Source organism: Lepidochelys kempii, chromosome 7, assembly GCF_965140285.1.
Source record: "Lepidochelys kempii isolate rLepKem1 chromosome 7, rLepKem1.hap1, whole genome shotgun sequence".
Taxonomy (NCBI): Eukaryota; Metazoa; Chordata; order Testudines; family Cheloniidae; genus Lepidochelys; species Lepidochelys kempii.
The window spans coordinates 33206376-33228930 of record NC_136386.1 but is presented as its reverse complement, the minus strand read 5'-3'; the positions used below and the strand labels follow the sequence as shown (position 1 = coordinate 33228930).

The following is a 22555-nucleotide window of genomic DNA, read 5'->3' as shown; positions in this document are numbered from 1 at the left end:
TTCCCTGCTGCCTTAGCTCAGGGCTTGGCTGTCGCGTGTCCGTGGGCGCCGCTTTGTATAATTTTTGGTGGTGCCCAGAACAGCTCCAAGCAGAGCCGTCCAGTCCGCAGGGCAGACCGGGGCTACTGCCCTGGGCCCTGTGCTTTGTGGGGCCCTACACTTCAGGGGGACTGGGGTCCAGGGCAGCCTGGCACTGGCAGCAGCAGCAAGTGACCCAGTCCTAACTGGCTCCCCCTGGCCAGCTCCTGGCATTGCTTGGGGGAGGGGGCAGAAGCCGGAAAGAGGCGGGGCGAAGGCTTGGGGGAAGGGGTGATGAGTTCTGTGCGTTCTCCATGTATCTGGGAGAGCTGCAGGAATTGGATGGAGGAGCCCTTGGAGCCCAGTTACAGGGGTTCCCTCTACTTTGCACCCCTTCTGCTGAGGAGATATGGCTCCCTCCTGTCTGACACACACTAGGGTTCTTCTGGGCCAGGTGTCTCCAAAATACAGACCCACCTGAGCCCTGCCCAGGGGCTGGGTTGGAGCCCACACCCCCTAAAAGAGAAGGAAGCCGCATTCCATGCTGGTGGGGGGAGGAGTGGGGGTGGAGCAGGGGAGGAAGAGGTGGGGCAGGCTGGGGCCCTGTTGCTGGCTGCTGGGTGCCAGGCCCTGTGTTATCCCCCCAGGCTGCCCTGGACCCTGTGTCCTCTTGAAGCACAGGGGCCCCCCAAGAGTGGGGCAGTAACCCCAGTCCGTCCTATGGACGGGATGGCTCTTAAAATGTAAGTCCAAGCATTGGTGGAGCTGGGCCCCCGTTCCTGAATAGTGGGTGGATGGACATGAGCACCCCAGGCCCAGAGAACTTGCTGCCTATGCCTGTGTCTGGTTCTAGCCTGCGGTGGAGCTCCCTGCAGGGCCGAGGCTGCGCCTGGAGAGGGGGGGCTCTTGAGCCAGCCCTGCGCAGACTCCACGGCAGGGCGCTTGGCTCAGGCTGTCACAAGTGATCAGTGATGTTCGCAGCAGAGAAGGATAATTTGGTGCTGGCTCCGGGTGAAGAAGGGGGTTGGGAGCTGCCTACTGCTCAGCTTAGAGCGTGGATGGATTTTCCTGCTCGTGTGTAGGTGGGTTGTGGAGCCACAAGACTATTGCGGGTGCATGGCCTTGTGCTGGATCTACCCCTGTGCAAATGGGCTTCTCGGAGTTGGGTACAGAACCCAGGAGTCCAGACTTCCAGCCTCTCCCCCCACGAGGCCCCCACTCCTCTCTCAGAGCTGGGATAGAACGCAGGAGCCCTGACTCCCAGGCCCTATTTGACCTGCTAGGACCCCCTCCCCAAGCTGCTCTAAAGCAGGGGAGGGGGTGGCTGTGCTCTTTGCAGGCTCCTGTTTTTGGGGGGAGGGGAAGGGTCTCCGGCAGGAGCAGCGTGTAACCCCCTGCCCTGGCTGCTCTCCCTACCAGCAAGGCTGATTTTCCCTCCCCTCCCCCGTCCCATCAGCAGGGCCTGTCCCCTCCCCTGTTTGGGGGTGTGACCCCCTTCCTTCTCCCCGCCCCCAGGGGGGCAGGGCTGGCTCCGCTTCCCTCCCCGCTGGTTGCCCGGCCGGCCGGGCCGCGCCGTACCCTGCTGCCCTGCGGCTCCCCAGGGACCATGAGCCTCTTGCGGGACGTTTCCCTGCTGGACCCCCGGCTCCGCTATGAGCTGATCCAGCGCATCGGGGCGGGCACCTACGGCGATGTCTACAAGGTGAGGGGGCGCCGGGCGCACGGGCCGGGGGGAGGGGGGAGCTTGGGGTGGAGGTGCATGGCGGAGTGTGGAGGGGACCCTAGGGCATGGGGAGCTGGGGTGGGGGCAGGGGCATGGCAGAGAGCACAGGAGGTCTTGGGGAGCTGGGGTGTGGGGGGCATGGTGGGGAGCTGAGGGAGAACTGGGGTGGGGGGGGCATGGCGGGGAGCCAAGGGCTGAGGGGGAACTGGGGCATGGCAGAGCACAGAGGGGATCCAGGGGCATGGAGAGCTGGGGTGTGTGTGGGGGACATGGCAGAACACAGAGGGGGTCCTGGGGCATGGGAAGCTGGATCAGTGGTCCCGTGGAGCAAAAGAGCAGGTATGTGAGGCTGGAGAGATGAGGTGGGGTGCATGGCAGCCCAGGAAAATAAGAGGGGACACTGGGGCCAGCGAAGCTGGGTGGGAGTTGCAGGAAGCTAGGGGATTTCCTGGCCTTTGGGAGGTATGTGAGTCCATGGGTCTGGGGACACTGGAGGGAGAATCATGTGGCCTGGGGATGGGGAGTAACCTAGGGGTTTAGGAGCTGGGATACAGTGGGGTATATGAATGGGGGAAATGAGGGCCCAGGCGGGGGTGCTCAGGGGAGGGCCTGGCCAGCCCAGGATTCAAGGGGAGACTAGGGTGGATGAAGGATCTTAGAGTATTTCGGGGGCTCCTAGGGAATTGGGGTCAGAGATTCAGGGGGAGCTAGGGGATATATGGGAGTTGGGGTGTATGGAGGGCAGGGTTGTGTGGGGTTGTGCTAAGGGCAGGGGTGGGTGCACAGGGAAATCTAGGGGCTGGGGGCGCCTGGCAGGGTTTTTGTCCTGGTAGAGCAGGACAGCAGTGGCTGGCAAGACCAGCTTGATGCATGGGGGGCATGACCCAGATACCTGCAGTGGGGTTCCTGTGGGTTGCCCTGGGTGGGGATTGTCTTTTGGACGAGGGGTGGGGGAGTGTCCTGGGGGTGGATGGGGGAACTGCACAGGGCATTCTGAGGAAGGGGCTGATGTTCAGGTCTGAGGGGGGCATGCTGTATGTGTGGGGAGGTTACAGGCATGGGGGGCTGGTGAGGAGTTGTGCACAGGCAGAAATGTGTGGGGGAGCCCCGTGAGGGGTCCCTGGGGCGCTGTCAGAAACTCAGACCTCTGCATCTGGCACTTCATTGCCAGACCAGGAAGGTGTGAGGGGATGGAAGGGAAACTCCTAAGACAGGGAGGGCCCCCCTCGAGAGAGCTCCAGTGCATGGAGTGACCTGTCCTGGGTTTGAGCAGAGGGGCTGGGAGCCAGGACTTCTGAGTTCTACCCCAGGCTCTGGGAGGGGAGTGGGGTGTAATATTTGCTGGAGTGGGGGGCTGGGACCCTGGACTCCAGGGTTCTAGCCCCGGCTCTGCCGGTGGTGCAGACTTAGCTCTGCCTGCACTTGGGGAATAGCCCCGATTCAGCAGCCTGTGAAGCCAGCTCCACCACTGAGCATTGCCAAGCATGAGCTGGCATTTGCATCAGCTAATGAGGGTTAATTCCCAAGGCTTCCTTTGCCCCCTATACCCGAGGTACCATGGCTGTGGCTGGCCAGATCTGAACCAATGTCAGGCCATTTGGGGGGATCTAATGCTCATCCTTTCCAGGCAGTAGGGCCACCAGAACCCTGTGCTGCCAGCTGTTTCTGTGCCACCATTATGCTGACTCAAAGGTGTCATGCAGCTGGGGTTGCGTGGGGTAGACAGGCTCTGTGTCCCTTGCCTGCTGGGCCACTCATAACACCACACGTCCCCCCAGAGCTGGGCCTGTGAGGGTAGCTCCGAGGCTGAGATCTGCCAGGGTCAGGAGTGAATGAGTGGGGCCAAGAGGCAGCCACTGCATGCTCAGACTCAGAAATTGGTTTTCTTTGATGGAGGAAATGAGGACACAGAGCCCTGAGAATGGGGAACCTGGTACTGGGGAGAAGGAGAGGCACAGAGCCCCTGACATGGGGGGGCATGGGGTACCTGACACGTGGGCACAGAGCCCCTGGCGTGAGAGAGGGGGAGTTGCAGGGGGTCCCTGTGATGGAGGCGCTGGGAGGGTGGCCTCAGGGAGTTGTGGTGGGGCCGGAGAGAGGCAAGAAGCTGGGGTGGGCAATGCGCTGGGCCTACAGTCGCTGTGAAGCCTGTGCCCCCTAGTGCTCTCTGGTTTGAGAACCACAAGGGCCCAGCCTCCTACACAGCCTGGGCACAGACTCCCCCCTACAATGCGTGCCCCGCCCAGGTCTGCGAGCCAGGTGGGAGCAGAGCTTTGAGAGAGAGACGTCCAGGCTGGGTCCATAGAGGCCAAGTGCTGGTGAGTTCACTGCACTGTGGTGCATGCGGCTGGGAGCCAGGACTCCTGGGTTCTGTCCCCAGCTCTGAGAAGGGGGTAGGGTCTGGCAGGTTAGACCAATGGTTCTCAATCAAGGGTATGTGTACCCCTGCGGGTACGCCAAGTTCTTCCAGGGGGTACATCAACTCACCTAGATATTTGCCTAGTTTTACAACAGGCTACATAAAAAGCACTAGCAAAGTCAGTACAAACTACAAAATTCATACAGACAATGACTTGTTTATTCTGCTCTATATGCTAGCCACTGAAATGTAAGCACAATATTTATATTCCAATAGATTTATTTTATAATTATATGGTAAAAATGCAAAAGTCAGCAGTTTCTCAGTAACTGTCCTGTGACACTCTTGTATTTTTAGGTCTTATTTTATAAGCAAGTAGTTTTTAGGTGAAGTGAAACTTGGGGTACACAAGACACATCAGACTCCTGAAAGGAGTATAGCAGGCTGGAAAGGCTGAGAGCCACTGGGTTAGATGGGGTGGGAGCCAGGACTCCTGGGTTCTATTCCTGACTTTGCCACTTAACTTGGGCATGTCAATTCCTCTCTTGGTGCCTCTGTTTCCCTTCCCATCCTGTGTCTAATTAAATCGTGAGCTCTTTGTGGCAGGAACTGGTGCTCACTGTCTGTGCAGTGCCTGGCCTGATCTCAGTCATGGGGACTGTTCAGGGCATAGACAGGTAGTTCTTAGGGGTGTATTATGCCCTACCGGTCCCTGAGATTGGGGGTTGGGGGATTGCTGGGAGTCAGGACACCTGGGTTCTTTCTCTGACCCTCGGAGCCTGTGGGGTATAGTGGTTTAGCACGGGTAGGGTGACCAGACATCCCGATAAAATCGGGACTGTCCCGATTTTTAGTTCTTTGTCCTGCGTCCTGACCTATGCACAGTCGGGCCGCCATTTGTCCCGATATTGCGGCTTTGGCCGCTCTGGCAGATTTTGGGTTTTTTTTTTTGCTTTCGCAACTTGGCTCCGGCGGTTTTTTCTTTTTCTTCTTTTTTCATCGGCAACTCCGCTCCAGCCGTCTTTTGTTTTTTTTTGCTTCCCCATGTGTCCTGATATTTTGTCCGTTTCATCTGGTCACCCTAGGGGCAGGGGCTGGGTGTCAGAACACCTGGGTTCTATCCCAGCTCTGGAAGGGGAGTGGGGTCTAGTGGTTAGAGCATTTCCCTCGCCAATGCTCTTTAGAAAGCTGAAATCATGAATTCCTCTCTCCCTCCCCCACACACCTTGTGCAGGTGCAGGGCTCAGAGCGATAGAACAAGCAAGAGACATGGGGAGGGTGAAAAGGAAGTTGCTTAACGTCAGGGTGGAGATGGCGTCTGTGCTGTGGCGTGGCTTAACTTGTGTCTGTGGGCTGGGGTGGGCACCTGGCCTTGTCATGCCTGTGCCCTGGGGAGGGGGCTTCAGAGCCCCCTGCCCCCACCCCAGCCCTAGACTGCTGGCACAGGGTGTTCACATCCTGTCTGTCTGGGCATCAGCACAAGGGCACTTTGCAACATGCCCTACCTGCCGCAGGGCTGGGTGTCGGAGAGCTCAGCTGGGAGGAGGAGGTATCTGTCTCTTCCCTCCCCCTGACCATCTGCAACTAGGCCCCAGGATGGGGTGGAGTTGGGGGCAGGAAGCACTGGGTGGGGCGACTGGGGGGATCAGCACCGGAAACCCGGAACAAGGCTGTTTTGGTGTCAGAAACCACGAGTGTGAGCAGGGGAGAGACCCTGAGATTGGAAGGAGGGGGAGAATGTGGGTGGGGGACGGATGACACAACAGAGGCTCCAGATCTGGGGATGAGGTGGGCAGGGAGAGGTACCCTCTCCTCAGGGGGGAGGTGGGGTATTGGGCTGGGAGAGATGGGCCCTCAGGTTGGTTGGAGGAGAGGTGGGAACTGGGCTGGGGGGATCCCAAACTCTGGGGTTCAGGGAGGGGTACAAAGTGGAGTCCAGGCTTCTGAGCCTCAGACTCAGAAATGGGGTTTGGGGGAACTCCTTGCAGAGTGTATCTAGACCCAGACTATTTGGGGAGTGGGGATCCTTCTGCACTAGGAGGCTGGGGGCAGCTCTGGGCTCTGAGAACTGAGCCTGCCAGACAGCAAGGTGTGTTGAGGGGGGTCTGGGCTGGTAATGGGGGGTTACCAGCCTGGGGAGCGGGGTGATGGCTGCATCTGGGAGACAACCCTCCCCCTGCAGCGCAGAGGAGGGTGTGGGGCACTGATCTGGGAAGAGCTGGATCCCGAGCCGCCCCCGCCCCCCCCTCCCCCCATAGGTGCGTAAACAGCTAATGCTGAGGCCTCTGCAAGTGATGGCCCCTTCCCTGTTCCTAGGCCCGGGACACCCAGACAGCAGAGCTGGCTGCCATAAAGATCATCAAACTGGACCCAGGTAAAAATCCAAACGTCCCCCCAAGAATCACTGCTCCAGTGGTCTCCATATCACCCCCAGGGCTCACCCAGAATCACTGGCCTAGTGTGTCTCTAAATGACCCCTAAATTGCCCAGGTCTACCCACAAATAGGCCCTGAGACTCACCCTCGTGCACCCCCAAATTGCCCCCAGTATCACCCCCCCCAGTGCTCCCCCCCAAGTGCTTACCTTTGGTCCATAAGGAACAACCTGTGACCCCCAGACCTGCCTGTCCCTTAGCCTGTTTAGCTCCTGGTGCTGCCTGGGCCTCCTGTGGCAGGGGGTTCCATGGTGAATGGGGAGCCCAGCAGCCGACTTGCAGGGATTAGCTCTTGTGGAGCTGGCTATGTCCCTGACACAGCTCCGTTGGGATGATGCCCACAGCCCCCAACTCCCTCCCTGACACCCACAACTCCTCTCATTCCCAGGGGATGACATCAGCTCCATCCAGCAGGAGATCACAACGCTCAGGGACTGTGGGCACCACAACGTGGTGGCGTATTTCGGCAGCTATCTCAGGTGAGACACGCCGGGGGCGCTGTGCTGCAGGGAGCTGGGTGGGGAGCTTTCCCCGCACAGTCAGTGCAGCTCTAGGAACAGATCACCTCAGCTAACTCCCTTCAACAACCCCACCACCACCCTCAGCATTTACATGATTTTGCTTCACTTCCTGTGCAAAACTTGGTGTCAACAGCTCCATCCCAGAGAGGGCTGCATCTCAGTGCTGTGCTGACATCTCCTCCCTTGCTCCCTCAGGAACGACCGTCTCTGGATCTGCATGGAGTTTTGTGGAGGAGGATCCCTGCAGGAAATCTACCACAGTGAGTCCCTGCCCTGGTGTAACTAGAAGCAGGGAGGGAGGGCTGTGGCTGGGAGTCAGGATTCCTGGGTTCTTTTCTCCACTCCTCTTCCAGGGACAGAAACCAGGACTTCTGACTCCTAGCCCCACTGCTCTCACCCACAAGGTCCCACTCTGCTCCCAGAGCCGGAGTCCTGGTTCCCATGTTATCTGACACGGGGGGACAGAATGTGCTCTCATCAGGATGTTGTAAAAGAGCCATCTGTTTCACGTTCTGGTCGGTTTCCCTTCCTGTTTTCAAAATGCCTCTGGTTCCTGGTCCTGTGGGGGTTGGGGTGGATAGGAGGAAGTGAGGGGCAGGGGGGTAGATAGGAAATGGGGGGCAGGCAGGGGGTGGATGGGAGGAAGTGGGGGCAGTGTTAGAACATGGGGAAGGTGCTGAGGCAGAAGCCTGATGTGTTGGATTGTGTGTGGGGGATATTTGGGGGGCTGTGGGGGTGGAGTAATTGGGATGTTTGTAGCTGGGTATTGGAAGGGGTTGTGGGGGGTGTATTTGGGGACTGGTTGGATTGTGGCAGGAGAATAGTGACCCCCCCAGGTGTGTATCTGTCCACGTCTGTACGTCTCTTCCAGCCACAGGCCCCCTCTCTGAGAAGCAGATTGCCTACGTGTGCAGAGAAACGCTGCAGGTGAGTAAACAGGGAGCCAGGGGTTAGATTGGAGGCTTCAAAGCCTCTGCTGGGCATCCCCCATTTGGGGGCACGTGAGATTGGGGATGAGTGCCTGATGGACACCTGGGCTCTGTCCCCAGCTCTGGGAGGGGAGTGGGGTTTGAGGGTGGTGGGGAGGTGAGCTGGGAGTCCAGACACCTGGGTTCTCTGCCTGGGGCTGTGTCTGACAGGGCCTGGGCCAGGCAGGAAGTCCTTGTTTCCTGTCAATTGCCCTGCAGCTTCCTCTGTCCCTGGTGGCAGGAAGAGATGTGTGAGTTGCAGCACAGCCACTAGCCTCGTCACCATGGATAGGGGGACACAGGTGGCTGACGCCTCCTCCCTGCGTGGACCAGTATCCTCCCCAGGGTCTGGGAGGTCAGTCTTGGGGGGCGTGTGGCAACGTGCATGGATGGGGGGGACACTCAGAAGGTCATTCCTCCCCCTTCAGGGCCTGAGCCACCTACACGCCAAAGGCAAGATGCACCGGGACATAAAGGTGAGACCCCTGGGCCCATCCAGGGCCAAATCCCCTGCTACTCCCCTGGATCAGACCCAGGGCCCCATCCAGCCCCAGATCTTGCCCTCCCCACCCCGGATCAGACCCAGGGCCCCATCCAGCCGCAGATCTCGCCCCCCACACCCCAGATCAGACCCAGAGGCCCATCCAGCCCCAGATCCTATCCTACCCCCCTAGATGAGACCCATGAGCCTATGCTTGGGATCATTTTTGATTATTAATCCCCTTTTCCCAAGTTAACACCAACAGGACCCAGGCAGCTGACTTGGCCCTTCACTGTGGTAACATGCTGCAGCATGTTGTTCCCAGGGTTAACAAGGGTAGTGGAAGAATCCCACTGGCCTTGAGGAGGGAAAAGATCAGAGTGACGTTCCCCTCCCTCCTTCATCAGCCCCTTGGGTTCATCTCCAGAGCAGGCTGCTTTAGCAGGGGAGGTCGCTCCAGTGGAACAGTGGTTCTTCCCCCACTGACACTTTCCCTTTTCTGGTGCAGGGAGCCAATATCCTACTCACCCTCTTTGGAGATGTGAAACTGGGTGAGTTACCTGCTCTTCCTCCTTCCCCATAGAAACCTTGGATCCCTGTGTGGGTGGGGGGAGCCCAGGGCTGGGACACCGGAGGGGGTGTGTGTCAGGACAGAGGGGCACTGGCAGAGTTGGGAGTCGGGGAGGAAGTCCAGGGCTAGGATAGCGAGTGGCTGTGGGTTAGGACTGGGGGGCTCCAATGGGGGGTGGGGAGAGCCCAGGACTGGGATAGTAGGAAACTGAGAGTCAGAACTGAGGGGCACCAGTGAAGCTGTGTGTGCCCACCTGTCTGCCATCCTTGGTGGTGACTAATGACCCTTGTGCCAGGTGCTGTACAGACCCACAATATGCATATGAGGTCCCTTCCCCAGAGTGCCTCTTAACGAGGGTTCCTGTTCCCCTCCCCCACCTCCTGTCTTGCAGCGGATTTCGGAGTCTCAGCTGAGCTGACAGCATCAGTGGCAAAGCGGAAGTCCTTCATTGGGACCCCCTACTGGTACCTCACACCCCCACCCTCGCCCCACTATCCGCCAGGGGAACCTGGTGGGAGCAGTGGAGTGAACTGGCCACTTCAGCCTATCTCACCGTCGGGACACCCCATCTGGGGCTGTCTTGGAGTCTGGGGTGTCTCTGGAGGAGGGGTTTGATGGGGTGTGGGGAGGCAGCATCTTGGTGTTTGGAGGGGGGGATGGAGGAGGGTGTGGCGCCTGGGGGACATGGGGGTGCTTTGGAGTGCCCAGCAGGTGGGGAATTGGGCTGGGAGGCAGGGAATGGCTTCTGATGGGGCAGCTGGTGAGCTGAGTCTGATACCTGGGTCTCAGGGATAGCTTGGCAGGTGTGTGTGGGCGGGGGATGTCATGGGTATAGCTGGATGCCTGGGTCCCCTTGAGGGGTGGGAAGTTCATGAGTATAGCTGGATGCTAGAGTCCCATTTGTATGGCCTGGTGTTGTCTGATTGGTCTGTGGACCCTCCCTTATCTAGGATGGCCCCTGAGGTGGCTGCAGTGGAGAAGAAGGGCGGCTACAACCAGCTGTGTGACATCTGGGCCATTGGCATCACGGCCATTGAGCTGGCCGAGCTGCAGCCCCCGCTCTTCGACCTTCACCCCATGAGGTAAGAGGGCAAAGAGTGGAGCACCCCCTTGGCATGGGCCCAGCAGGTCTCTCCTCTCCCCACAGGGAGGAGGTGACGCGAGTGCAGTGGGAGCGAGGAGAATCGGGTCGGGCTGCTGGAGGCAGAGTTGGGTGCAAGAGAAGATCTCCCCCCTCCCGGCTCTGTCTGTCTCCCTCGCAACCCTTCATGTTCTGGTTCTGTCTGTCTGGTTCTCCTGCCCCCTGATCTCTCTCTCTGCAGGGCCCTGATGCTCATGTCCAAGAGCAGCTTCCAACCCCCGAAACTGAAAGATAAAGCTCATTGGTGAGTGTTGCTGCAGGGAGCAGGGCAGGAGCTGGCTGGGCGGGGGAGTTACTCCAGCCACGGCCTCTCTCTGCAGGGGGGTGCTATAGGGAGTGGGGCAGGAATGCTGGGGTTGGAGGGTGAGGATTCTGTTTTAAAAGTGACAGAGAATTTGGGGGGCTTGGCAGGGCTAGGGGGTCTCCAGAGGGACCTAGGGGGATTTGCTGATTCCCCCTTTGCGCCCCCCATCCAGGTCCCCAGAATTCCACCATTTCCTCAAACTGGCCCTGACCAAGAACCCCAAAAAGAGACCCACAGCGGAAAAACTGTTACAGGTGAACCGGCGGAAAGGGGTGGTGGCTGAGCAGGGGGGTAATTGGAGTGAGGAGTGTGGGAAGCATTGGGGGTGGTGTGGGAGAAGCTGGGGGCTATAGGGGGGACTACTGGAGTGGGGGGCAGGCTGTGAAGTGTCGGGGGAGAGAGGTCAGGGCATGGGGCGTGGGAGAACTGGGGGCAGTGTGTGTGGCCGGGGGTTGGGATGTGGTGTGTCTCTGGGGAGGGTTTGGGGGTGGGGAAATGGGGCATGCTGCATTGGACAGCAGGGGGCTGTCTGGGGGGACCATTTGTCTCCCAGTTTCAGCACCATGACCCCTGTCCCCCCAGCACCCATTCACCAGCCAGCCCCTTGCCCGCATCCTGGCCACTGAGCTACTCGACAAGGTTAACAGCCCTGACCTGGCTGCCCCTTCCCTGGATGACGGAGACTTTGAGGTACCTGCCCTGGGGGAGACTCCAGGCCTGCCCATTATGCCCCTGCCCCTTGCAGCCTCCCTGGGCACTGACCCACCACCCCACAGCCGGCTCAGCTCAGTCACTAGGGCCGGTTACCATGACAACCAGCCACTGGTGGGGGCAGCCTGGCTCCGATGACTCCCCTGTCCCAGTGCCCAGCTCCCCAGCCATGAAACTGAAGCCTGTTGCCCAAGATAATGGCGGGGGGGGGGGGAAGGGAAGGGAGTTGCTAGAAATGGCCCTGTCCTGAGGTGGAATTTGACCAGCGACCGGGCAGCCCTGTGCACCATGCTGCTCCCAGTGATGCTGCCCCGCTCTGGGGATGCATAGGACTGGGTTTGTTCAGTCCCTGGGGGCTGCCGAGCTGGCACTTACCCCGATCAGCCCCCTCCACCGTTACAATCCAGCCCCACACCACGAAACCAGCTGGGCCCAGTTCTGTGAACTGGCTGGGAAGAGGGGCCAGGGGTGAAGTGGGAGAGTTGGGGGCTTGAAATGGACTATCAGTAACTGTTCCCCATCTCCCTGCCCCCTCCCCCATCCTGTCTGTGTGCCCCCCAAATCTCCTTGCCCCCTTTCTTCCCCCACACTATTTCCTATAAGGCTTACGACATCTTCCCAGACAAAATCCACTCCCATGGGGCACATGGCCAGGCAGAACGGACTCTCTCCGAAATCCAGTGTAAGTCATCCCCAACTGGTGTACCCAGATCCAGGCACCCTAGCACAGTCGCTACTCACCCCCACATGCTGTTTATTCAGGGATCCATTGCATGGCGCTGAGATGCAGCTGCCTCTGGGGTGAGGTGTGGGGGCATTTGAACAGTCACACAGCAAGGCTACAGAACAGCTTAGGGAAGAGAAGATGAATCCTGAATCCAACTGGGAAGGCTGGGCAAAAATAATGGAATCTCCCAGAGCTGGGATTTGGCCCGGATGCCTGGGTTCACAGGATCTTCAAAAAGCAGGAGTGGTTAGCAGCAGGGCTGTTTGCCTCACCCCTAAATTACAGTGGATGCCTCCCGTTAGTCCTAGCTGCTCTGGAGCCCAGGGGGAGAATGGAGTGTGTCTCAATCAGCAGATGAGCCAATTTGTATCATTTGATTTTCAGTTAATCACGTTAAATTCGGGCCCCCACTGAGAAAAGAAACAGAACCATATTGTGGTTTGGTGAGTGGAAACCCATTAATTCTTTGCCTCTCCCAGCGGGGGGTGCTGTGGGGAGCGGGGAGAGAGCATTAGCTGTGGGGGGAGCTCCCAGCTATTCTAGCCCTGGCCTCTCCCAGCAGGGGGTGCTGTAGGGAGCAGGGCAGGAGATGGCTGTGGGGGGAGCTCCTGGCTATTCCAGCCCTGGCCTCTTCCAGCAGGGGGTGCTGTAGGAAGCGGGGCAGGAGCTGGCTGCATAGGGAGCTCCCAGCTACTCCATCCCCAGCCTTGGCTAGCCGTGGGCACTGTGGGGAGCAGGTAACTCCATATGGGTTACAAGTCTTCTCCTTCCACAGAGGGAAGAGGAGGATGATTGGACGTTGCTAGGCGCTGAAGAGTAAGTATCAGTCCGGGGAGGGGCGGGGAGGCCGGCCCGAGGGAGTCTTGGGTTCAAAGTTCAGCCTCCCCCATCCTGCTTGGAAGTGTCGCATCATGGGGAGGGGGTACGGGGAACTGAGCAGCACTGCCTACTGGATAATCTGGGAGCAGGGGGGTTGATGGCTCCAAGTGCGGGTAGATAGGCAATTTAGTCAGCTCTAAGGATGGGGGTGGCTGTAATCCTGGGCTTCCAGTGTTGAGCACTGGGCTCTAGTGGGTTGCAGCAGGGGAGGCTGGGAGTCTGGATTCCTGGGTTCCATCCCAGCACTGGGCGGGGAGTGGGGTCTAGTGGGTTGGGGAGCAGGTAATGTGTGGCCCGCATCCCTACTCCCTCTCCTTGTCTTTAGGAGTCTCCTGCAGTCTGTGGAGGAGGCGTTGGAGGAAAGGTAAAGCTGAGACTCCGGGGGGGGTGGTGGTTAGAGTGGTTGGGGCAGGCAAGGTGTGTGTGTGTGTGGGGGGTCCTTTCACCTCCCACCAACCTGTAGAGATCAGGTCATTTCAGTGGAGGGGGCAGTAATGCAGAGTCCCTGCCCCCACACAGTGAGTTTCACAAGCATCCTTGCCACTCCCCCTTACAGAGATACGTCTGATGTGTGTGTGGTGGGGATTGACACGTGGGCTGTTTTGGGGGGTAGGGGCAGGGTGTGAACTCTGCTGACCCTGCACTTTACAGCTGCTTTGTATCTCCCCCTCCTCAATCCTGGGTCTGGACCATGGCAGGGATGAATGTCAGAGATCCCTGATGTCCCCTTGGAGACTCCCCACAGCAGGGAGTTCCTCCACCTCAGGGCCCCCAATTCTCTCTGTCTTTCCCTTACAGGAGTTTGACCATCCGCCCAGCATCTGGACAGGTAAGTTCTTCTACACACATCTCCCCGGGCAGCTGTCTGCCCTGGCACAAGTCCCCTCCCATTCTGTGACTCTCTCTCTGCCCAGGTCCCCACCCCAGAGGATCAGCCTGTGGGCCCTAACTGTGTCCCTGAGAATGAGACGGGAACAATCAAGAGAGCATCGCTATGGGACCTGATGAATTGGGAGCTGGGGGGCATGGAGACTGAGGGTGGCTCAGAGACCATGAGGAGACAGACCCCAGCAGGTACTGGGGTTTGACAGAGGATGGAGGGACTGGCTGGCTTGGAGGGACTGGCTGGCTTAGAGGGGCAAGGAATGGGATACGGAGCCTTTGCCTCCAGGGCGTGCCAGCTCCAGGGTGGGGGACTGTCTGGCTCTTGGGTTGGGAGTGAGACACAGGAACTTTCCTCTCTAGGGGGCGCCGGCTGCATTCAGGCCCCAGGTCCTTAGTGAATGAAAGTTGTTCCCACCTGTGAGACAAGTTGGCTGGATCTTAGCCCATTGGTCCCTAACAGGATGGGGCCTCCCATCACACTGACCTCCTTACTGGCAGAGAGGCCGGGGGCTGAACAGGCTACTGGGGACTCTGCTTCCCTCACACGATGACCCTAGATCGGGGGGCAGTGTGATAGGGGACTGGAAGATGGGGCCAGTGTGTGTGTGACACTCTGTGGAGGTGCCCAGAGGAGCCCCTGCCATGACATTTGCAGGGGATAACAGGGCTGTTTAAGCACCACAGTGTAACCCAGGCGAGGAGCAGGGATCTCCAGTGGGGCTGGGAGCCCTGCGGGGGGCGGGGGCGTTGCCACCTAGGAAGGAGGCTGCCAGGGCAGAGCTGTCTCTGATAGGTGGGTGCTGTGCGTGTTCCCCACTTCCAGGCAGCCCAGAGTCAGGTGACGTCCCACCCCCCCGGCACACTGGCTCCCTGGAGCCTGGAGCCTCCCTGCTCTCCATCGAATGGGCCACCATGAAGAGGAGGGAGGAGACAGAGGTAGGTGCGAACCACTCGGGGAGCAGGCCTGGGTAGAAATGTGGGGTAAGAGATTATGGGATGGCCTGGCGGTCATGGTGTGTAGGCAACAATGCAGCAGGACTCCTGGGTTCTATCACTTGCTCTGGGAGGGGAGTGGGGTCTAATGGTTAGATCAGGGGGCTGGGAATTAGTACTCCTGGGTTCCAACTTGATGTCTGGGTGTTGGCTGGTATCCCAGTGCTCTTGTTGTCTCTCATCTGGGGTGGCCAGCTCGGCATCCTTCTTTTGGTGGTGTCTGGTGTTGATTGGCTTTCTCTCTCTTTCAGAGATCCAGCTGCCATGGGTTGCCCCCCACCCCCAAGGTCCATGTAAGTGCCATTCCTCAGCATCTCCGTGCAGGGAGTGCTATAGACAGCAGGGTGGGAGCGCTGCCTGTTGGGGTTGCTCTTGGCTAATCAGGCCTGGTCTCTCCCAGCAGGGTGTGCTGTAGGGAGCGGGGCGGGAGTGCTGGCTATAGGGGGAGCTCCCTGCTACTCAGGCCCAGCGTCTTCCCTGGTCTCTCCTTCGCAGATGGGTGCTTGCTTTTCCAAAGTCTTTAATGGCTGCCCTCTAAAGATCAACTCAGCTGTGACGTGGATTCACCCGGAGACCCGAGGTAGGGCCCCCTGCCGCCCCGAATGCCTCCGATGCAGCTCTCTGCCTCCCACAATGTCTGTATTAACCCCATCTCCCACTGGCTGCTCCATCCGGGGCTGGGGGCAGGACGCTGATTCTCCTCCCACATTCAATTCACCGATGCACTGGTTCAGTTTCACCCTATGCCCTCCTGTTTCCCCACCACCCTTGCTGCACCCTCCAGCCTTTGTCATAGCTGAGCTGATCTGGGGACTTGATTTCCGCCCCCTCCAGTCCCTGGGTACCAGCTCTGAGCTCCCAGCCATTGGGCCGAAGAGGGGCATGTGGGTAGGAGGGGAGCAGGCACACTGCTGGCTTCTAAGTGGGTGCTGGGAATCTGCCCCCCACCCCACCCCCCAACCTAACTCTGGCTGGCCTTGTTTCAGATCAGTACCTGGTGGTAGGGGCTGAGGAGGGTATTTACACACTCAACCTGCATGAACTCCATGAGGACACCATGGAGAAGGTGAGATGCTTGGAGATAGGGGTATAGCTTAATGCTGTGGGAGCTCCTGGCCTCTCCCAGCAGGGGCCACTGTAGGGAGCAGGGCAGGAGCTCTGGCTGGGGGGGGAGTGCCTGGCTATTCCAGCCCTGGCCTCTACCAGCAGGGCGTGATGTGGGGAGCAGTGAGTAATGAACTAACTAAACAATGGGTAATATGGGCAGAGATAATGGCAGCACTGTGTGGAGTTTCCTGATTAAGTTGACTGAAGAGCTAACTGGTGAGGTGTCTGTCTGTGTCCTCCAGCTCCTGCCCCACAGGTGTTCCTGGCTGTACTGTATGAACAACGTGCTGCTCTCCTTAGCAGGTGAGTGAGTAGGGGAGGCACCAAATCTGGGCTTCCGCCCAGTCTGGAAACTGTACATTCCTTTGGCTACAGCTGCTGTGAGGTACACAGAATGTCATACAAGTTATCAAGGGGCATCACCCAGGGTTGGAGGAGCTGAGGCAACCCAGGGTGGGATGGCAGGGGACTGCAGGTCAGGATTGAGGGGCACCAGCAGGGCTGGATCTGAAGCCTGGGATGTCCTGGGGCTGTGGGTGGGGCTGTGGGGCACCGGCAGGGATGGGTGTGGAACCCAGGCTGGGATGGCCGGGGCTGTGGCTGCGGGGGCACCGGCAGGGATGGGTGTGGAACCCGGGCTGGGATGGCCGGGGCTGTGGGTGGGGGTGAGGGACACCAGCAGGGATGGGTGTGGAACCCAGGCGTGGATGGCCGGGGCTGTGGCTGCGGGGGCACCGGCAGGGATGGGTGTGGAACCCGGGCTGGGATGGCCGGGGCTGTGGGTGGGGGTGAGGGACACCAGCAGGGATGGGTGTGGAACCCAGGCGTGGATGGCCGGGGCTGTGGCTGCGGGGGCACCGGCAGGGATGGGTGTGGAACCCGGGCTGGGATGGCCGGGGCTGTGGCTGCGGGGGTGAGGGACACCAGCAGAGATAGGTGCAGTTCCCTGAGGATAGCACATTAGGATCCACCATCCCAGTATCTAATGCAGCTCTCTCTCTGCAGGGAAATCCTCCCAGATCTCCTCTCACAACCTCGTGGGCCTCTTTGAGCAGCGGAGGCAGCTGCAGAAGCGGCAGGTCCCCCTCTCCATTGCCACCAACCGGCTGACTGAGCGCATCATCCCCAGGTGCTGTGCTTGGCTCCGCATCTGAAACTCCACCGAGCCAGGAGGGAGTGATGGTCAACCCCCAGATGGGGCCAGGTGTCCTCGTGGCCCTGTAACTGGCCGCTTCAGGCTGAGAACCCCTCATGTTCCTTAGGGCCCAGTATCCCCTTGGATTAGATCAATGGGCCCCTCTTCCCCAGTGCCACCCTGGGTCCATCCAGGCCAGTATCCCCCATCTCATGTTTGCCATCCTGAACCAGACCAATGGGCCTGTCTACCCTGGTCTCCTGTCTTCATTTGCAGCATCTGCCGGATGCTTCATTTTCCAATGCTACTTTGGGTGGGGAAGCTCCTTCCTGACCCCCCGGCTGTAGTCAAGCCCTGAAACCTAACCTTCGTGCAGTGTACGATTAGCCTGTGGTACACTCTGCCACTGGCTGGCGCTGAGGCAAAGAGTGCAGTGAGTTTCCCAGAGGGACCGGGTGCTCAGTGGAGAATGAGAACAACCAGATTTAGACTAGCTCATGGTAACAAATTTGGAAGGGAGCTAAATCCTTCTGTTTGAAGGTTTAAGAAGATCCCTGTTAGGGATTAGGATGAGACCTTCGTGAGGACAGATTACCCCAATTGGCCTGATGTGGGGCTTCCTCTGAAGCCATTGTCAGGGACAGGATAGTAGGCTAGAGGGCCACTATCTGATCCAGTCTGGTGGCTCTTGTGTTCCTAAGAGTGCAGAATAACCGCCAGTCTTACCATGATGGGTGCATGGATACGTCTCACAATCCTAGCAGCAGCCGTGCTCTTCTCTCTTAAAACTCGCCCAACCTTCCTTCAACCCTCCTCCAGTTCCACTATCTTGTACTGGAGAGTTCCATGGGTTAACTGGCTGACAGTTCTCCCCTCAGGGTAATTGTGGGTGGGTTTGCATCATGCCTGGCTGTAGAATCCCCTCTCCACTCAGCCCCTCATCCTGCCCCTTTTTGTCCTCCGGTGGCAGCTCATTCCTTCCTTCTATTCTGTTCCTCCTCCCTGCAGGAAGTTTGCGCTCTCGTCCAAGATAGCGGATACCAAGGGCTGCCTCAAGTGCCGAGTGGGTGAGTGTGATCCTGACATGCAGCCAGGGTGCTTCCTGTAGTCTGGATTGCTGTCTCCCTGGGGACAGGGGAGCCCCTCAGCTGATTGCTTTCCCTCCGGGGAAACCTATTCACCTGCCTTGGTTGCCTTTCAGTTCGGAACCCCTATTCCGGCAACACCTTCTTGTGCGCTGCTCTTCCCTCGAGCCTGGTGCTGTTGCAGTGGTACGAGCCCTTGCAGAAGTTCATGCTGCTGAAGGTAGGTCCGGGGTGTGTGGGGGGAAACGGGGTGCTGGAGCCACTGGTGAACCCAAGAGTCTCATTGACTCTGATGTAGGCCTGCATGGAGCTAAAATCTAGGGCACTGCTCTGGAGGGACGCTTGCAACACTTGCCATAGATTGGATGCTGCTCTGGTGGGGGAAACTTGCCAGGTCCTTTTCACTGATGGCACTGCCCTAGGGAAGCTCGCCGCATGGGAAAACCTGTTGCTGCTGAGATCTCAGCCTTCCCTCCCTCACCCCAGCACTTTCCTGCGGCCCTGCCTATGCCCCTGAGCCTGTTTGAGCTGCTTGTGGTGGAGACGGAAGAGTACCCCCAGGTGTGTGTGCGTGTTGTGGACCGAGATCAGCCGGGCCAGGAGTTGGAGTTTAATGTCCTCTCACTCAGCACCAACTCCAGCCTCAGCACTGAGCCCTCTGCAGGTAAGAGACACCCAAGTGGAGAATGGGACATGGGGCCTTTTCCCTCTAGGGGGTACCAGCACACATGGGCCCCAGGGTGGTGGGGGGGGATGAATGGCTGGCTTAGGGGAGGCAGGGAATGGGACTCAGAGCCTTTCCCCTCCAGGGGATGACAACTTGAATCTGGCCCCAGGGTGGGGAATGTGATTCAGGTCCTTTCCTCTCTGGAGGAATTGGTGGGCTCCTAGGGGAGGGAATGGGGTATGGGGCCTTTTCCCACTAGAGGGCACCAGCTCCCCTAGAGTCTCAATGCGTCTCTCCTGCTGTCATTGCAGATGGGGCTTCCAGTGTGGCCTGCCACGTGACTCAGATGGACAGAGACACAGTCCTCGTTTGCTTTGAGCGTAAGTCCCTCCTCCGGCGTGGCCCTCTCATTGGCTCAGCCTTGGCCACAGCTGGTACCGACTGCCTTGCTCTTTCTCCGCTGCAGGCTATGTAAGGACGGTGAACCTGTGTGGGGCCCCCAAGAGAGCCCTGGCCCCAGAACTGACCTTCAACTTCCCCATTGAGACAATTGGTGAGTGGAGGGAGGTCTCTTGGGGAGAGAGCTGCCACTGGTCTGCCCATCTCCCAGCCCACACTCCTGCCTGGCCTGGTGACCTCAGGAGCTGTCCAGCCTTCTGTTCCTCCAGCATTCTCCTCCCTGTCCTGGTAGCAGTGTCCTCCACCTGCCAGCTTCCCCAAGGTGGGGGTTGTCCATACCACCTGCTGCTCACCCCCTTCTTTCTGTCCCTCCCACCGCAGTGTGCCTTCAAGACAGCGTACTGGCCTTCTGGAAACATGGCATGCAGGGCCGCAGCTTGGAGGGCAACGAGGTGAGTGCAGGTCAGGGCTTGGGTGGATGTATTTCCCTATCTTCCCCAAAGAGGGGGATCAGACTCTGCAGGGGGGATTAACTTGGAGATGATGCATGGAGTTGGCATTGCTCCTGCTGGAGACTACGTGGTATAGGATCTGTCCCCTTCTCTCCCACCACCCTGGTTTGGGAGGGGGATGGAGATGCACTGACCCAGCAAGGATCTGGGCCAGGAGAACTGTGTGCTGATCTGACCCTTCTCCTTGACAGGTGACCCAAGAAATCACAGATAAATCCAGGGTGTTCCGGGTGCTGGGAGCCAACAGGTGAGGCCCCAAAGTGAGGATGCAGTCAGGGCAGGTGGCAGCAGGGAGTGCACCACCAACAGAGAATTCTTGTTCTGCTCTCTCCACCCTCTGATCAAGTGGTGTGGCTGCCCTGCTCCGGCTGGCTACCCCCAGTCTGTCTGTGCCATTGGTAGGAACCTGCTCTCTCCACCCTCTGATCAAGTGTTGCGGGGCTGCAAGGCTGGGACAGTGGGAAAATTATCGGGGGACTGGGAGACCAGGAGTTGTGAACTTCTTTTCCTTCCTCTTGCATGGGCTGGGTCACTTCAGTAGCTGGTCACCACCCTGACTCTCTATTGTGTCCATCCTGTGCCCCTGTTCCTGCTGGACGTTACATGACTGGGTGGATTTGCAGGCCTGTTTTGAGGATGCACGGGGCTGTGTCAGGGTTTGGGCTGCATTCTGGGGTAGCTGGAGGTTGCGTGGTGGATGTGCTGCATTGGGGGCTGGGTTTGCATGGCTGGGATGAAGTTATTCTATTCTATATATAGTCTTATATTGTGCTTCTCACTGCAGTATCAGAGCCAGTAGCACATTAGGCAGTGGTGGTTGTTCTCCCATCATCTTGCCAGGGGAGAAGCATGTGCAGGGAATGGCACATGCTTGGTTTGGTTGGGGTTTATATAATAAAATACTTCTGTGTTTATATTATAAATGGTGAGGTCAGAGAAATGTGCCCAGCACTTGAACCAAGAGTTGATTTTGCATGGTTGGGTTGGAGAGGCTGGTTTTGCATGGTGGCCAGGGTTACGTGGCTGGGTTTGGGGTACAATCATGGCTGGGGCTGGCTTTGCCGAGTTGCATTCCTTGCTTGGGTGCGGCACCTCTCAAGTCAGGTCGGGGTTACCAATCCTCCTGTTCTGCTCAAAATATGCTCTGACCATCGTCTCTCCACGTTTACTCATTGCTCTTGCCTCTACCTCTCCTCCCAGAGATATCATCCTGGAGAGCACGCCCACAGAGAATCCCTTGGCTCACAGCAACCTCTACATCCTAACGGGACATGAGAGCAGCTACTGAGCGTGCAGAACTGCCTTTCCAACATCCCGTGTAGACTGATGCAGAGTGGGTGGAGGGGGAAATCCTGCTGTGATGTTTAAACCGCTGACAGCTGAGAAGCTCAGTGGAGGCGCACAGGTAGCGGGAGCCTTGGGGAAATATTCCCATGAGTGCGGCCTGTCTTCTGCTGCGGGAATCCATGTCAGATGAGTTCTACTCTATAAACTCTACAGTCCACTTGTCCTATTGTCCAAAGTCTTCCTGAGATACCCCTGCTTTTCAGGAGTGTATGGAGAGATTCCCTCTCCCCTTTTAGGGCCAGCATCTCCTGAGACCGTTACGTCTGCAATAATTGACTACCCAGTCCAAAGACACCTCTGCAGTCTGTCTTGACTGATACCTGTGCCTGTTGAATGCTTCCCCCTCCCTCCCCGTTCTTAACCCTAAGAAGATGTCTTCTGGAGACACAGGGTGTGAGTGTCCTCCTCTTCCAGCTTCAACATGAAGACAATCGGTTTTCTAGTGGATGCATTGTGTTCCCTATGTAGCACTTAAGGTCCAGAAATCTGGCACACGCCTTCAGCTGCAAAAGGAGTGGGAAAGCAATTCTGCATCTTGTCATTCAAGGTGTGAGCATCGAGCAATGCCTGAGGTGGGACAAACCTATTGAATTTAATCAGTGGCTGGGATAGCTGTTTGACTATTTTGGTAATGGTTGTGCCGATTGCTTGGCTGGATGGGTTCTGATGGGGGATGAGTGGGATGGCTAGCTGGGCGTCCAGATTGGCTGGTTTGAGCAGCTGGCTGGTGGCTTGGTTGCAGAGAGCTTGAGTGCTTGTTGGTTGGGTGTGGTGGTTGTTAGGATGAGATGAGTCCATTTGGACAGCAGGGTTTGTTTAGAAGTGACTGGGGCAGTGCTTGGGTTGAATGGGAGGAAATATGTGTTTGGTTGATGGGGCAGGTACAGTAGCTAGGTAAGGGACTTGATTACTGAACAGGCCAATCGCTTGGTAGAGTGGGTGGCTGATTGGTGTAAGAGAGGTTTGAGTGTGTCTGCTATGGAGGGACTGGGTGCATGGCTGGCATGACTGGTATTTTGAGTGTGAAAAGATGGGTGGTCAGATGACTGCTTTGAAGTGAAGCAGAGTGCTTCATACTGGCAGGCAGTATGTTGCATTGGCTGGCTGCTAGGATGCCTTGTTCTTTTGCTACTTTGGAAACCAGTGCCAACCCCAAATGCCAGTGTGACAGAGACCAGGATCCTGGGGCCGACGGCTCTAGTAACTCAGGCAGTGGAAGCTTTCCTTTCTGTTTTGCTAATTTCTCTGTGGTTTTTAACTGAAAGCTGGAATTTATGGGTAAAAGAAACCAAACTTGAAAAAATATGCTATTTAAAAGATAAAGAGATATTAAACCTGTCTTTTGTTTGCTTGGTGTTAATTGGGTGAATCACTGAAGAGGGGAGAGCCACTGGGGCCTCTTTGGCTGTTCAGCTCCACTGCTGTTCTAGCTGTCCTCCCTAATCTTTAATACTGTCACCCCAATTGTTAAGGACTGGTCTTCAGTCCTGCCTGAAACCTCCTTCTGCCCTCTATGCCCCTCCGCCCCCTCTGCAGTTCTCACAGAGTGCCACCCAATATCATTGGGAGCTGGACAGGGAGAAGGAAA

At 57.9% G+C, this 22555-nt stretch overlaps 1 protein-coding gene across 3 annotated transcripts; it reads left to right on the top strand.

Moving 5' to 3' along the window:
- Positions 1-891: 891 nt before the first annotated feature.
- On the top strand, positions 892-22305 carry MAP4K2 (mitogen-activated protein kinase kinase kinase kinase 2). 3 transcript variants are annotated; one of them, XM_073352000.2, is made up of 33 exons: positions 892-1100; positions 1534-1720; positions 6417-6474; positions 6923-7013; positions 7251-7315; positions 7927-7982; positions 8452-8499; positions 9013-9055; positions 9467-9539; positions 10026-10157; positions 10398-10460; positions 10693-10774; positions 11103-11210; positions 11835-11913; positions 12343-12401; positions 12734-12774; positions 13163-13201; positions 13636-13666; positions 13752-13911; positions 14546-14658; positions 14967-15008; positions 15211-15295; positions 15702-15781; positions 16065-16125; positions 16828-16951; positions 17966-18024; positions 18159-18262; positions 18529-18706; positions 19021-19089; positions 19176-19262; positions 19490-19560; positions 19812-19867; positions 20821-22305. In XM_073352000.2, exons 2-33 carry the CDS (start codon positions 1625-1627, stop codon positions 20906-20908), a joined length of 2541 nt encoding a protein of 846 aa, XP_073208101.1. In that variant the 5' UTR covers positions 892-1100; positions 1534-1624; the 3' UTR covers positions 20909-22305. The 3 variants fall into 3 exon arrangements, with proteins under 3 accessions (XP_073208101.1, XP_073208103.1, XP_073208102.1); XM_073352002.1 differs by lacking the exons at positions 892-1100; positions 6417-6474 and having other exon boundaries at positions 1638-1720; XM_073352001.1 differs by lacking the exons at positions 892-1100; positions 1534-1720; positions 6417-6474; positions 6923-7013; positions 7251-7315 and adding an exon at positions 7342-7570.
- Positions 22306-22555: the final 250 nt, after the last annotated feature.